A 16,739-nucleotide genomic window follows, 5' to 3' on the forward strand; every position below is an offset into this window, starting at 1 on the left:
CCCATTTTCGAACTTGACCTTACTTTTGTCGATACCAATCAGGGAAAAAAAGAATTTTGAAAAAAGGTTGTGATTTACTCTAGCTAGAGGGGTCACGGACGGACGGACGGACGGACGGACGGACATTTTTTTTACTGCGGATTCGTCATCTACGAACATAACCAAATGCTATGCCCTTACTGTCTGCTTCCAATTCGACGTGTTACAAACGGCATATTAATCTTATAAGCCCCCAGTACTTCGTACGGGGCTAAAAATGTCCGTCCGTCCGTCCGTCCGTCTGTGACCCCTCTAGCTTGAGCAAATCACAACGTTTTTTCAAAATTCTTTTTTTCCCCGATTGGTATCGACAAAAGTAAGGTCAAGTTCGAAAATGGGCATGGTAGGGTCGGCCCTTCCAGAGCTAGGGCCCTATAGGTGTTTTTCAGTCTTTCGACGATATCTACCGAAATACGCACGCAATAGCTGCTTGTGATATATCAAATGAAAGGTATTGACGAGTAGAACAAAGTTGCTGAACATTGTTTTTGTGTAGGATGCAACGCGAGCTTGTTGGGAGGGATCAAAGGTCGTTACTCGGCCCTAAGTGTTTTTTCCACATAAATCGAGTAAATCTCATCCGATTTTGCTAGATTTTGTTTTATTTGAGAGATAATTGAATGCCGAATAGAATGATGGAAAAAAAAGTTTCAAATTTGGGCCCTTGGACTAAGGCCGCTACTCGGCCCTAAGTGTTTTTTGCACATAAATCGAGTAAATCTCATCCGACTTTGCTAGATTTTGTTTTATTTGAGAGATAATTGAATGCCGAATAGAATGTCGGCAAAAAAAGTTTCAAATTTGGGCCCTTGGACTAAGGCCGGTACTCGTCCCTAAGTGTTTTTTGCACATAAATCGAGTAAATCTCATCCGATTTTGCTAGATTTTGTTTCATTTGAGAGATAATTGAATGCCGAATAGAATGATGGCAAAAAAAGTTTCAAATTTGGGCTCTTGGACTAAGGCCGCTACTCGGCCCTAAGTGTTTTTTGCACATAAATCGAGTAAATCTCATCCGATTTTGCTAGTTTTTCTTTCATTTGAGAGATAATTGAATACCCAATAGAAAGTTGGCAAAAAATTTTGGGTTTCTAAAATAATGTCGTAAATTGTTGGTTTTATTTGAGAGGTACTTCGTACGGGCTTTCGTAATTGCGCTATGCGCAATTTTAAAAATGAACACTTTCAGTAAATTTGACTATGCCCAACTTGACTTGCATTTTGGTAATAGACGCATTAGAGGGTTGTAGACGTATTAGGGTTCCGGGCGTATTACGGCTACGGACGTATTATGGTTACGGACGAAATAGGATTACGGGTCGTACGGGGCTAAGTCGCAGCAAACGCTCCGACTGTTCTGATGCCTTGTTTTCAGATTGCCACCCTATGCAACTCCTATGCAATTGCGTTTTTTAGACTCATACGAAGTACTAGGGTCTTATAGGTTTACGCATACGTTTGTAACACGTCGAATTGGACTCCCTGAGTAAGTGTAAACCTACTGTGGTTGTTCATAGATGCCAAATCAGCGAAAAAAAGTCCGTCTGTCTGTGGGTTCTATAACTTGAGTAAAACGCATGCGATTCCTAAAATTCTTTTTTTTCCCGTTTAGAAATGTCAGAAGACAGGCTAAGTTTGAAGATGGGCTGTTTTGGGTCGACCCCTCCCGATCTGGGGCCCAATAAGTGCTTTACGGTTTTTCGAAGATATCTCCGAACATTTAAACGCTACACTTGTAAGTTACAATACCGATCGACAAAAAAAAGTTTATGGAAATCGGATGACCGACTCGTCACTTAGACCCCTTGGTGTGAACTAGGTACAGAGGGCCACGCAGTTTTTGCTTGTAGGCCGGCCAAATTTGAAGATATTTCGTCTACTGTCGCTTTATTTGATAGGTATTGACTGTACCAATCAGGGAAAAAACGTTTATGAAATTAGGTTCACCGGTGCGTGTGCTAGGTCTCTTGAAGTAAGCTCTTATCTGGCTACTCGGCCGTACAGTGAACCTGGAGTATTTTGTCAATATCTCGAGTAAATTTTGACCGAATTTCATGAATTTTTTTTTGTTTGAAAGGTATTAATAAATGTGAATCGTCAGTACTATTTCAGGTCTCCTAACAAAATGGCTTCCGGCGGCCATATTGGATTTTAGTAAAATTGAAATATCTTGGGAAAAATGGTACTTAGAGAGTTTCTGTTAACATAGAAGTAATTGGTTATGTGTGTGGGGTGCTTTAGGCATTCCATATATACAGCTATATTGAGCAATATACAGGCATGTAGAGCTATATAATAGCAAATTCATTTGTGGAATGTTTATTTATAGTGAAATATAGGTAAATATAGTGGTAAACAGCTGTTTAAATAGGAATTTATGAAATTTGACTTCGTACGGGGCTGTCTATATTGCCTCCGGAAATTTATTTTTATATGATAGCAAGGCAAAGAGTGGATAATGCAAGTGATTTTAAAGCGCGAATAGCTTTTCAGCAGAGAAGAAAATGAAGTAAGAGAAATGAAGAGTTTCACATTAAAGGCTTTTGATACGAATAGGTGTTTCGTACGGGTCGGCGTTAGCTATGTTTTGACATTACCAAACGGGGAAAAAATAATTTTAGAAATCGGATGCGTTTTACTCAAGTTATCGTGCAGACAGACGGACAGACGGACGGACTTTTTTTCGCTGATTTGGCATCTATGTACATCCACAATAGGGTTCCACTTACTCAGGGAGTCAAATTCGACGTGTTACAAACGTATGCGTAAACCTATAAGACCCCAGTACTTCGTACGGGTCTAATTAATCTTATTGGCTACTTTAAATTAATCTGAATTCTAAACATAGACAGATAACATTTATTCAGTTTTATTACTAGTAGTTCAAATCAAAACCTGAAATAAGTTTTTCACAGGTCAATCCGACAAAGTAAAAGATAGTCCGACCCATGTCGTACTTTACCCTAGACTATAGCACTGTAGGTAAATATATCAGTTTAAATAGGAATTTATTAAATTTGGCTTTGTACGGGGCTGTCATTATTAACTTCGGTTTATCATCAGGGAAGTGGGAAGAGAACAAAGTGAGAGAGATGATGAGTTTCACTTTATAGGCTTTTGATACGGATAGGTGTTTCGTACGGGTCGACGTGAGCTTATGTTTTCGCACTCTATTCGCGCTGCTTTTTCTACCTCGCAGAAACCTAGGCAGTAAACTTGGTCAATGTTATTAGATATGTGGGAGCACACCACTTCCGACTATTTTACATAGCAAAAATCACATCGTCACGGCGACTAGACTCAACACAGTAGACGCATTTTTAGCCCCGTACGAAGTACAAAGGGGCTTATAGGATTACGATGCCGTGTGTAATTGATGGAATTCGAAGCAGACGGTAAGGGCAAAGTGTTTGTCTATGTTCGTAGATGACGAATCTGCAATAAAAATTTTGTCTGTCCGTCTGTCCGTCACGTCGATATCTTGAGTAAATCAAATCCGATTTCAAATTTTTTTTTCCCTGAAAGATAGTCGAAATAGTGAGGCTAAGTTCGAAGATGGGCATATTCGGGTCGGCCCTTCGTGAGTTAGGGCCACCTAAGTGATTTAAGGTCTTTTGGTGATATTTATGGCAAAATAAACGATGTTTATTAAATGTAAATGACACGGCAAATGATAGGTATTGTCAATACCATTCCAGGTAAAAAAAAGTTTTTTAAAATCGGGTGAGTGGACCGTGAGTTAGGGCCTTAGAAGTGAAATGCTACTAGGGCCCTACACTCGCGGAATTTTCAAAACCGACACATTTTCTGTTTAGTGGTTTCCGGGTTTTTTGTGAATTTTGCATGTGTTTTTAAATGGAGAAATCAGAAACTCAAGTAAAACTCAGAAACAAAAAATGTGTCGGTTTTCAAACATCCGTGTGTGTATGTGTATTTCACATATAACTCGAGTAAATTTCATCCGTTTTTCGTAATTTTTGTTTCATTTGAAAGGTAATCGAAGGCCGAATAGAATGTTGTTGAAAAAAAATTAAATTTGGGTCCTTGGACTAAGGCCACTACTAGGGCCCTATGTGTATTTTACATATAACACGAGTAAGTTTCATTCGTTTTTCGTAATTTTTGTTTGATTTGGAAGGTAAAGTGGAAGCAAAATGAAATGATCGATTCTGAGTGTATACAGGTTTGAAAGCCAGTTTAGTCTTACATACCGCCCATTTGAACTGTTTATGGTGCATTTGTTAGGTTTTTTATCTGTAAACAGTTCCAATGCATACGCATAAGCTCGAAAAAACATTGTGAATGTTATGCAAATCGACCGAAAGCTTGTTATTTAGATCTATACTCGTTTTCAAATCACAATACGCTAAAAATTTTAATAATCGATCATTTCAATTTACCCTGCCCTTAATCGAAGGCCGAATAATAACTTGTGAGAAACCCGTAGGGTATGATGAATTAGTTTAGTTAAGTTTGGGATAACTTTTGTAACCAAAATGTTTTTTGTTGATTCCAGGCTATTGCCATTGATAATGACTATGAAACGTAGTCGAAATATTTGGGAATAAATACTAATGAATGAGCACTACCGACTAAACTTCCTTTAATTTCTAATCGCTGCTCAAAAACGCAAACTAAAATTATGGCCAGTTCGGATAGATCGGATTTGGAAACAACAACGCAATCTTTTTTTAAGAGAGTCGAGAATCAATTCGGAACTCAAACTAAAGAAAAGATGAAGAAAATTATGGGTACAAATAAGAGACTTACGAGCCTACGCACACGTAATTCCTTCCTGATACAATGCCGTCGACATAAAATCCAACCGCCAAGTTTATCAGTAAACTTAAAAGGATTCAAACACTGCATTACCGAAGGTGTGATAAGTAGATTAACTAAGTCCTTTTCCCTTACTCTACAAAATGAAGTCATCAACCAACTCTGCAGAGACATAAGTTACAACAATAAAGCTCTACAATCGATTTTGGAAAGTTTAAAAGAAGATGTTCCTTGTGAACTTTTCGACGAGTTTGAAGTAAAAATCAAAAATAACTACGACACGCTTAAGCAAAAGAAAACCGAATTACAAAAAAAGAAATTGAATAAGCTATTAGAACCAGAAATAAAGAACGTGAACAGAACTTTCAATCAATCGAAATGGCTCAAGAACTTGACTGACCAAGAGATCCCACAAACAGTGCAAAACATCCTAGCATTAGGAGAAAAGTTCAACTTGCCGACGACGAATGAGAAAGCTCCTAACAAAGAAATTATTTCGAACTTGGAACCAACGATACAGAAGATAGACAATGTAGATGAAAGGACCCAATTACGGAACAGATTATGTAACATTTTAACAAACCATCAAAAAAGGCGGTCAAAGAAATCAACGTTTGACACCTTAGTTCAACAACAAGTGCGAACTACAACCCAATTTCTTAAAGACAATAAAGACATTCTTGTAGTTAACGCTGACAAAGGCAATGTTACTGTCCTAATCAAAAAAGAAGAATACGACAAAAAAATGTTGGAATTACTGAATGATGAGAAAACGTACCGCGTACTACCTGAAGACCCAACGAAGAAAATCCAAGCACAATGCATCCGGCTTATCTCTAATTGGAAGAAACAAAACTATATCACCAAATGGGAAGCTCGGAAATTAAACAGATACAATTCAGTCATCGGTAAAATGTATGGACAAATCAAAATTCACAAAGTAGGTCAACCAATTCGTCCCGTTTTATCATCAATCAATACACCAACATACAACTTGTCGAAAATGTATGCCAACATACTCAAAAATGTAACCGGACAAACGAGAAGATCTATTAGGAACGCTGAGGATTTTAAAGAAAAACTCAAAAATATCAAGTTACCAGATGGATATGTATTGGCATCATTAGACGTAGTTTCACTGTTCACCAAAATTCCCAAAGAAATGGTTTACCAAGCCATTGATAAAAAATGGTTTCAAATTAAAAAGTTTACAACTTTACCGAAAAATGAATTCATGAAAGGGATAAGAATAGTGATGGAAAATTGCACGTTTTCATTCAATGACATCTACTATGAACAAATTTTTGGTTCACCAATGGGCTCACCAATGAGTCCAGTATTAGCTGACCTTGTAATGGAATCTTTAGAAGAAGAAACTATCAAAACGTTAAGTTTCAGAATTCCATTTTATTCACGTTTCGTAGATGATTGCATAACATCGTGCCCTGCCGAAAAAACCGAAGAACTAAAGAATGCATTCAACAACTACGATCAAAACAAGGACATTCAATTCACGATAGAAGTTGAACAAAATAAACAATTGCCGTTCCTGGACCTACTTCTGATCAGAGATAAAGATGGTTTTATCAGAACGAATTGGTACCATAAAGAAACTTGGTCTGGTCGTTACCTCAATTACCATTCAAAGTTACCGTTTAGTTATAAACGAAATACCATCTCGATTCTGACCGACAAAATAATGAAATTATCGGACAATGAGTTTCATGAATCGAATCTCAATTTGCTGAAAGAGACACTCAAACAGAATGGATATCCGGTGAAGTTAATTGAAAAGCACATTGAACGGACTAAGAGTAAACCACTGAGAACGAGAGAGACAACAACAGACACAAAATTTGTTTCTATACCTTACGTTCAAGGCGCATTTGAAAAAATAAAAAAGACGTTCAACGAACATAACATCAAAGTTGTTGGTAAAGGTGACCGAAATTTGAAGAAACTTTTATTCTCAAAAATAAAAGACCCAGTACCGAAGTCACAACAGTCAGGATTGATCTACAAAATTAAATGTTCATGCGGACTAGTGTACATTGGACAAACCATTCAATATCTAGAAAAAAGAATTTCGAATCACCAATATCACATTCGGATAAAAGACAACAAACACAGTGCGTTATGCGATCATGTTATCAACACCGAACATGTAGTCAACTGGGATGAAGTAGAAATTATACACAGAGAAAGTAAACAACAAAATAGAGATGTGATGGAGATGATCTACATTAAGACCACCCCTAACACCATCAATAAACAAGTTGAATGTAAATATCTGTCGAACATCTACAATCAAGTACTACGAGTACCGATAACCAGTGACCAATCTGTCGTCTAATGATTAACGTATTTGTGATTTTATATTAACGAGAGCCGTTCTAATGTAATTTTGATTTAATTATGCTCGATTCTGCGTACTATTTTTTAATCAGACAAATCCAGTTGTGTGTCCTTAACGTTTTTTTGAATTAGTTAAACTAGTAAGTATTTGTCACCTAGCTTAACGATAAAATATTTTTACTGAAAGTAACTGATGACGATGTAAGCATTTCTAACTTTGCGCCATTATTGTTATAGAATGAAAAATTGGACACATGTGTGAGAGGATCGATGAATTAGTACGATTAATGACGATAACAATGTAATTGTGAGAAACCCGTAGGGTATGATGAATTAGTTTAGTTAAGTTTGGGATAACTTTTGTAACCAAAATGTTTTTTGTTGATTCCAGGCTATTGCCATTGATAATGACTATGAAACGTAGTCGAAATATTTGGGAATAAATACTAATGAATGAGCACTACCGACTAAACTTCCTTTAATTACATTTCATAATAATTTTACTTTAACTACATTTACGGGCGAAATAGGCTCACGGTAAAAGTAGGGCGACAGACGCACTAGGGTCACGTACGCAATAGATATACGGGTTTGTACGGGGCTCAGTCGCAGCAAGCGCTCCGACTGTTCTGATGGCTCGTTTGTATCAAATTTGCCATTTTATTGTCAACTGTGTCACTCACAAAAAGCAATCATATACTCAATTCTGCGGCCATTAAATCAACTCTTTCTTTGTTATAAATTCCACATTTCGTCGAACAGTGAATCCATTGTCTGTTGCCATGCCATGTATCCAGCCAAAGACAAATGTAGTCCATCCCCATTGTACATTTCGTACCTTAATTCGTCCGTTGTATTGTTGAAGTAAGTGTCTCTCATATTGAGGAACCGGACCATATCTCCCTCAACTACATTAGGCTCGACCATTGCATTGATTCGATCAACAATCGTTGTTTCCGCCAAATTGTAACGAGGTAGAATGCCCAATACCAAAATGCGCATCAAAGGAAGCCGCCTCCGGTATTCCTCGACAATTGTCACAACTCCTCGAGCTATTCCGTCTTCAGAACACCAACCGATATTGTTAGTACCTAGTGTTGAGAATAAAATCCGTCTAAGAATTGTATCTGCAAACGACACATCTACAACCATCTCATACCGATCTTAAGCACTAACAGCCTTGGCGCCAGATCAGGACTATCAGTTTCGCCATTCTGAATCCTAAACAGAACATGTTGCGTAGAATCACCGCCTATGCCATAGTTGACGCCACCTCTTGATCCATAATGTTCATCCCATAAATCGGTTGCCATCCAGCTCCAACCTTCAGTTATTGAGTCGCCTTGAAAAATCAATTGTATATTTGGTGCATTGTCTCTGGCATTGACCACATTTGCTTGAAATCTCTCTTTCCAAATCCATGGCATCCAAGCATGTTGACTTGCTGGTACTGGAATCCAAGGCTGACATTGTCCAACGCAATATGCAACCAGCAGTGGAATGAGAGCGACAACGATTTTCATTTCAAATTTTGATTAAACTAATTGTACATGGCAAAGATCTTCAACATTTATCACACACCCAGTACCGTTTATCTTACCAGCTGCTGATACCGCACCAATCACGAATATTTTTACGTTTATTTCGCTGATAGTAACTTATCAAAAAGAAGATTGTTGGTGTAGGTTCTCATGATATTACCGTCAGGGCCGTACTGGGTACCAACAGGATAAAGGACCTTCTGACAATGTTTAGCCCCGTACGAAGTACGAAGGGGCTTATAGGATTACGATGCCGTGTGTAATTGATGGAATTCGAAGCAGACGGTAAGGGCAAAGTGTTTGCCTATGTTCATAGATGACGAATCCGCAATAAAAATTTGGGCCGTCTGTCCGTCTGTCCGTCACGTCGATATCTTGAGTAAATCAAATCCGATTTCAAAATTTTTTTTTTCCCTGAAATATAGTCGAAATAGTGAGGCTAAGTTCGAAGATGGGCATATTCGGGTCGGCCCTTCGTGAGTTAGGGCCACCTAAGTGATTTAAGGTTTTTTGGTGATATTTATGGCAAAAAAAAAAACGATGGAAATGTAAATGACACGGCAAATGATAGGTATTGTCAATACCAATCCAGGAAAAAAAAGTTTTTTTAAATCGGGTGAGTGGACCGTGAGTTAGGGCCTTAGAAGTGAAAAGCTACTAAGGCCCTATGTGTATTTTACATAGAACTCAAGTAAATTTCATACGTTTTTCGTAATTTTTGTGTCATTTGGAAGGTAATCAGAAGCCGAATAGAATGTTGTTGAAAAAAAAATTAAATTTGGGTCCTCGGACTAAGGCCGCTACTAGGGCCCTATGCGTATTTTACATATAACTCGAGCAAATTTCATCCGTTTTTCGTAATTTTTGTTTCATTTGAAAGATAATCGAACACCGAATAGAATGTTGTTGAAAAAAAAAAATTTGGGTCCTTGGACTAAGGCCGCTACTAGGGCCCTATGTGTATTTTACATTGAACTCGAGTAAATTTCATTCGTTCTTCGTAATTTTTGTGTCATTTGGAAGGTAATCAAAGGCCGAATAGAATGTTGTTGAAAAAAAATTAAATTTGGGTCCTCGGACTAAGGCCGCTACTAGGGCCCTATGCGTATTTTACATATAACTCGAGCAAATTTCATCCGTTTTTCGTAATTTTTGTTTCATTTGAAAGATAAATAATCGAACACCGAATAGAATGTTGTTGAAAAAAAATTAAATTTGGGTCCTTGGACTAAGGCCGCTACTAGGGCCCTATGTGTATTTTACATATAACTCGAGCAAATTTCATCCGTTTTTCGTAATTTTTGTTTCATTTGGAAGGTAATCAAAGGCCGAATAGAATGTAGTTGAAAAAAAAATTAAATTTGGATCCTCGGACTGAGGCCGATACTAGACCCTATGTGTATTTATACTCAATAAATTAAAATTTTAGGGTATTTGAAATTTTTGTTTTATTTGAAAGGAACGTCGTACGGAGCTTCGTAATTGCGCTATGCGCAATTTCTAAGATGTACACATTACATAATAATTTTACTTTAACTACTTTAACCGGCGCATAGGCTTACGGTCAAAGTAGGGTGACAGACGCACTAGGGTCACGTACGCAATAGATATACGGGTTTGTACGGGGCTCAGTCGCAGCAAACGCTCCGACTGTTCTGATGGCTCGTTTTTCGGAACATGTTTGTTCCCAAAGCTTCGAAATAGTTGGGAATGAAGGCTGATGGGAAGATTCGTCGTGTATGAACGATTACAGAGTTCATAGAGAGGAGCAAGTTGTCAAGTGGAAGTGGTTCCCAGCTCATCATCCTGAGCTACAATTAAGAATAGGATAAGAAGTCACAAAAAACTTTGGTATTTTCGGCGATTTCTGTTATTAGGGACTGAATTTGTGAGGATCTATTAGATGAGGAAGAATGGCAAAATAGATTTTCTCGCGAATCGCTCCCAATTGTGTAGTTCAATAATTTTGGGAGTTTTATCGTTTTTTTTGGGTGCCCTTCTGGACCTTTTAAATTACTGAGTTGGTACTGGTTGGTTCCTAAAATCTTATCAGTCCTTAAAGTTCACCAGCTTGCCAGTTTTAAAACTTCTAGATATTCAGGAATATTTCAAGTCTTTTGGCCTTTCTGGACTTTTTGGGATTATTGAGTTGGTAGGTTGGTTTCATCCGATTCCATCACTCCACATGGTGCAACATCTTTCCAGTTTAGTTTGTGAGCAGGGGCAGAGATATCGGACGAGAGAAATTTTTAAGGTGCCGTGCGACAGCTCTACACACACAACTACACCAAATTTGACCCGACTCAGCCAGCTGTCTATTTGTGTATACGTCTGACAATCATTTTTTTCTGCTGCGGTTGCGTTTCGAACCCCCACACTTGCAACTCAAACGAATAATGGAAATCAAACGAGTTAACCATTACGCCATTGAGTTGACCTAAAGGGCCGTTAATATCCCGTTAAAAGTTCACAATAACCCGATTTAATTGTTGACAAGCAATTCTTTATTGAATTGTAGTAACTAAATGATTTTCCTGCTAGCGCCACAAACCCGACCACAATCTCCAATCCTGAGGGATTGTTATGTCTTCAAAGGTTTGCGGCTGTCTAATTTTCTCAATCTTTACGTCATCCATTGCTTGAGTGACTGGAGGTTCCATTTTCGTAACCTTGGGCGGAAGAGAAACTGGTGGTTGTTTCTTCGTAGTCTCCGGAGGACTGCTTAAAAAGCAGCAACGTAGACCAGCATCACATCTGCCGGTGGGCGAAACTAGAAAACCATCACATGATTTTCTGCACCCAAGAAGTGGATCGAATATTCTGCCAAGGTAACAATATCCGTCTGAAATAAGGTTATTGGAAATTGTATTTGGCTCATACTTGGTAATTTTGCCCCAAAGATGGAGATCAACTTACTTTCAGCTTGGCCATGAACCAAACCCAGAGCTAAAACTTCTACCACAAATAAAACTTTATATTTTGGGAAGAACATTTGTGTTGATTTGTAAGTAGCAATATTTAAGCCAACTGATTTGCTGTTTATCTCTAGTCTCGTTTAAATAGACCTAACACCCAGGAGAAACGAAGTCACATTAAATGTTTATGACTGCAATTTCCGTATGACCTATGGCGTGTTCGACTTTTATTGCATTGAAATCAACTAAAAATTTATCTTTCCGGCAAAGTTTAAAACATTTTCACATATGTCACCATAGCCTCGACCATAGCACTCTAGCTTCCGAGCTGAAATGAGATCGTCTGTTCGAATGCAATTATGTAGATCGATGTATACACCTACACCGCACAATTTACCAATCGAATGTTAAAAGCTAATGTCCCTAGTTAACTGGACTTTTACGTACATATTTTGTCGTATCACCCATCGAGACCAGTCGATTTTTTCGCCAGTCGCCCGTTTACCATCTGTATTGCCTCCGCTTTCCAGCAGTTACTTGACAGTTGCAATTAAAACAATGCAAAAGTCATCTAAGCAATAGAAACGTCACGTCAATGGAGGCAAAACGGACGACGGTGAATTCAACCTTAAGGTGGCCTCACAGTCATCGGTTTTCCATCCGTTTTGCCTCCTTTCTGCAAACGGCACATCAGCAAACATCGCATCGTAAGCCTTGCTGCTAGATCAGAACTATCAGTTTCGCCAAATCGAATCCTAAACAGAACATGTTGAGTAGAATCACCACCGATGCCATAGTTCACACCACCTCTTGATAAATAATGCTCATCCCATAAATCAGTTGCCATCCAGCTGTAGCCTTCTCTGCCGTAATTCGCATAAAAGACTAAGTGAAATTTTCATGTTTCCACAAGTTTGTTCCCAACACTCAGAAATATCAGGAAGTGAAGCTGATCTTCTTCCCACTTCGACAACTTCGTCGTGGATGAGCGATGATAGAGTTCATCGAGAGGGGCAAGTTGCTAAGGGTGAGAATACTTTGCCAGTGTTGGAATATGCACTTGCTGCAATTCTACTTGATAATTCTGAGAAGTAGTCCGAATGAATATAAGGACTAAGTAACCATAGTTAAGGGGCCATTCACAAATTACGCACTCATCTAAGGGGGGAGGGGGGTCTCAGAAATTAGACATTTTTATATGAAAAAACGCGTGCGAAACGGGGGGATGGGGTCAAAAATTACCCGTCCACCGCGTGCGTAATTTATGGATGGCCCCTAAGATGAAAATTGTATTTATCACGTTTCAATAAACAGCCGAAAGGTGGGTTTGTGTTTTATTGGAAGTCCGGGTACAAGTTCTACAACTGCCAACAGGTTATGGTCCCAGGTTATACATTTGGTTACTAAATGTTTTAGTGGAGCGGGTTAAAAAAAAACGCTTGTGATGGCTCAGGAGAAAGTTTTATCGTGGTAACGGCGGAAACAGTTACGGAAGTGCTCTGGTAAGAGCAAGAGTTTCAATGGTCAAGCCGACAATGGTTTCAATATTCCAATATTCAAGTCGGAGGGCAAAAGCTGGTATTATTAGGAAAATGAACATGGCGGTAAAGTCAATGAAATGTTTGACGAGATGGACATGACGGTAAAGTCAATCGGCAGTGTGGCCGATGGTTCATAGTCAATTGAACGGTTGCTAAAGATCCGAAATAATGGGCAATGGAAAATGGGTGAGCAGTATATCTCACAATGATGGCATTAAATTCCAAGTATGGCGTCGTTTCGTCTGAGGAGGTAGTCACAAAAGTGGTGGTGGTGAACTGCAAGTATGGCGTGTTGGTTTTGTCTGAGGAACTAGTCACAAACGAATATGGTCGAATGAGTACAAATGGTCGAATGAGTACAAATAGTCGAATTGGTACATACAATGGATGTAATGCTACAAGGTCGAAATGGTGCAAGGTCTATACGGTACGAGGTCGAAAAGCGATAACTGGGTGAGCGGTTAAATCTCACAACGAAGTGGTAACTAGGCACATGAAGAAAATGAAGATGTCGATTCAATACGGCGATGGTCGAAAATTGGTCGTTTGCTTCAATTTAGTGGGAGAATATCTTATGCGATGTGCGATTGAAGCGTCGTTGGTTGTTCAAATTGACTGCGATATACAGTTGAAGAGTCAGCATTCTAATGTGGTCGATGGTTCAGTTTCTTTGTTTTTGTCGTACAGAGGAATCGGTCAAGACAATGAGTTAGTCGGTGGTAACAATCGAAATCAAGATCAAGATCATGGCACTTGTCATGATGCAAGCATTATATCAATTTAGTGGGAGTGTTGCAATATGCACTTGATAATTCAGAGAAGTAGTTTGAATGAATATGAGGACTAAGTAACCATAGTTAAGATGAAAATTGTATTTATCACTTTTCAATAAACAGCCGAAAGGCAAAGTTGTGTTTTATTGGAAGTCCGGGTATAAGTTCTACCCGTAATATCCTGCAGCCAATCCACAACTTCCAACAGCCAGCCCATCATCCCGAGCTACAATTGAGAATAGGGTTGGTAGTCACAAAAAATGTTTGCATTTTCAGCGATTTCTGTAAGAAACTGAATTCTCACGGTCCCCCTGAACCAAAATAAAGTTTTGATGAAAATGCACCCAAAAATTGATTGCTGTTCTCAATAGAGGGACCCTAGGGGAGTTCAAAACGATGGTCCGTTAAGCTGGACCAGATGCTACCCCAACCCCATACAACTAAGAAAAAAATATATGGGATGGGGAAGCATCTGGTCCAGCTTAACGGACCATCGTTTTGAACTCCCCTAGGGTCCCTCTATTTAGAACAGCAATCAATTTTTGGGTGCATTTTCGGTAAAACTTTATTTTGGTTCAGGGGGGGGGGTGTGTTCTTGAGGTCAGATGAGGAAAAATAACAAAAAATATTTCTCCCGAAGCTGATCCGCTCTCACTTGTGTAGTTCTAGAATTTGGAGAGTTTTACCCTTTTTTTCGGGCTTCCGTTTTACTTCTGGACCTTCTAAATTATTGAGTTGGTCCTGGGTTGGTTCTTACAATCTCATAACTGCTCTTAGTTCACCAGCTTTCCAGTTTTAGAACTTTAGGATTTTCAGGAGTTTTTCATGTTTTTTCTGGGTTTCTTTTCGGACGTTTGGCATTATTGAGTAGGTACTAGGTTGCTTCCTACGGTTCCATCACTCCACATGGTCCAGCATTTTCTTAGTTCTAGAACTTATGAAGAATTTTTCTGTTTTCCTTCTATACTTTTGAGATTATTGCAGTGATGGTTGGTTCCTACACAGCAGTTGACCAAAACGGTAATGTAACTTCAAAAGCTTTAACACAGTTTGTGATATAATGGGAGAAGCAGCATTAGAGATATCGGGCGAAAGAAATTTTTGAGGTGCTGTGCACAGAGCTTCTCGTGCGGGCGTTAAACGCTCAGCTCTAGTTCTTAGTTCGAATAGATGCGGAAATCTTGTTGGTAGAACATAAAAAATATGTCCGTGATCGGACAAAACGAGCAAATTTTTGTTTTAAAAATAAAAATCGAGCGTCGGGTCGACCGGACACAGCCACCTTTACAATAAGCTGGTTCATTTGTTGACAAGACAAGTAATTCTTTATTAAATGGCAGAACATAACTGATTTTACTGCTAGCGCCACAACACCGACCACAGCGGCGGTTTTATTTTTTCAATCTTTACGTCATCGATTACTTCAGGGACTGGAGGGTTGCTTAAAAAGCAGCAACTTAGACCAGCATCACATTTGCCGGTGGGCGAAACTAGAAAACCATCACATGATTTTCTGCATCCAAGAAGTGGATCGAATATTCTGCCAAGGTAACAATATCCGTCTGAAATAAGGTTATTGGAAATTGTATTTGGCTCATACTTGGTAATTTTGCCCCAAAGATGGAGATCAACTTACTTTCAGCTTGGCCATGAACGAAACCCAGAGCTAAAACTTCTACCACAAATAAAACTTTATATTTTGGGAAGAACATTTGTGTTGATTTGTAAGTAGCAATATTTAAGCCAACTGATTTGCTGTTTATCTCTAGTCTCGTTTAAATAGACCCAACACCCAGGAAAAAACGAAGTCACATTAAATGTTTATGACTGCAATTTCCGTATGGCCTATGGCGTGTTCGACTTTTATTGCATTGAAATCAACTAAAAGTTTATCTTTCCGGCAAAGTTTAAAACATTTTCACATATGTCACCATAGCCTCGACCATAGCACTCTAGCTTCCAGGTTGAATCACGGTATGATTGAACCATATTTAATAAAAACAAGGCATCAGAACAGTCGGAGCGTTTGCTGCGACTTAGTCCCCTACGACCCGTAATCCTATTTCGTCCGTAACCATAATACGTCCGTAGCCGTAATACGCCCGGAACCCTAATACGTCTACAACCCTCTAGTGCGTCTGTTTCCAAAATAAAATGCAAGTCAAGTTGGGCATGGTCAAATTTACTGAAAGTGTTCATTTTTAAAATTGCGCATAGCGCAATTAAGAAAGCCCGTACGAAGTACCTCTCAAATAAAACCAACAATTCACGATATTATTTTAGAAACCCAAAATTTTTTGCCAACTTTCTATTGGGTATTCAATTACCTCTCAAATGAAACAAAAACTAGCAAAATCGGATGAGATTTACTCGATTTATGTGCAAAAAACACTTAGGGCCGAGTGGCGGCCTTAGTCCAAGGGCCCAAATTTGAAACTTTTTTTGCCATCATTCTATTCGGCATTCAATTATCTCTCAAATGAAACAAAAACTAGCAAAATCGGATGAGATTTACTCGATTTATGTGCAAAAAACACTTAGGGCCGAGTAGCGGCCTTAGTCCAAGGGCCCAAATTTGAAACTTTTTTGCCACGTTCTTTTCGGTATTCAATTACCTTCCATAAAAAACTAAATCTAGCAAAATCGGATGAGATTTTCTCGATTTATGTGCAAAAAACACTTAGGGCCGAGTAACGACCTTTGATCCCTCCCAACAAGCCTGCGTTGCATCTTACCCAAAAACAATGTTCAGCAACTTTGTTCTACTCGTCAATACCTTTCATTTGATAAGCAGCT

At 38.7% G+C, this 16,739-nt stretch overlaps 1 protein-coding gene and 2 long non-coding RNA genes across 3 annotated transcripts; 1 reads left to right on the plus strand and 2 right to left on the minus strand.

Annotated features, from left to right (window-relative positions):
• The first annotated feature begins 7,199 nt into the window (after window positions 1-7,199).
• Window positions 7,200-7,639, plus strand: LOC119073111. The gene is made up of 3 exons (XR_005086993.1): window positions 7,200-7,313; window positions 7,411-7,496; window positions 7,565-7,639. It is a non-coding gene; the product is annotated as an uncharacterized LOC119073111 (long non-coding RNA).
• Window positions 7,640-7,866: 227 nt separating this feature from the next.
• Window positions 7,867-8,794, minus strand: LOC119073102 (platelet-activating factor acetylhydrolase IB subunit gamma-like). Its single transcript, XM_037178417.1, has 2 exons — window positions 8,333-8,794; window positions 7,867-8,264 (listed from the first exon to the last, which is right to left on the minus strand). The coding sequence occupies exons 1-2, from the start codon at window positions 8,694-8,696 to the stop codon at window positions 7,909-7,911; spliced, it is 720 nt and encodes a 239-aa protein (XP_037034312.1). The 5' UTR covers window positions 8,697-8,794; the 3' UTR covers window positions 7,867-7,908.
• A 2,401-nt stretch (window positions 8,795-11,195) lies between these two features.
• LOC119073112 lies at window positions 11,196-11,759 on the minus strand. The gene is made up of 2 exons (XR_005086994.1): window positions 11,631-11,759; window positions 11,196-11,556 (listed from the first exon to the last, which is right to left on the minus strand). It is a non-coding gene; the product is annotated as an uncharacterized LOC119073112 (long non-coding RNA).
• Between the last annotated feature and the right edge of the window lie 4,980 nt (window positions 11,760-16,739).

Source organism: Bradysia coprophila, unplaced genomic scaffold, assembly GCF_014529535.1.
Source record: "Bradysia coprophila strain Holo2 unplaced genomic scaffold, BU_Bcop_v1 contig_137, whole genome shotgun sequence".
Lineage (NCBI taxonomy): Eukaryota > Metazoa > Arthropoda > Insecta > Diptera > Sciaridae > Bradysia > Bradysia coprophila.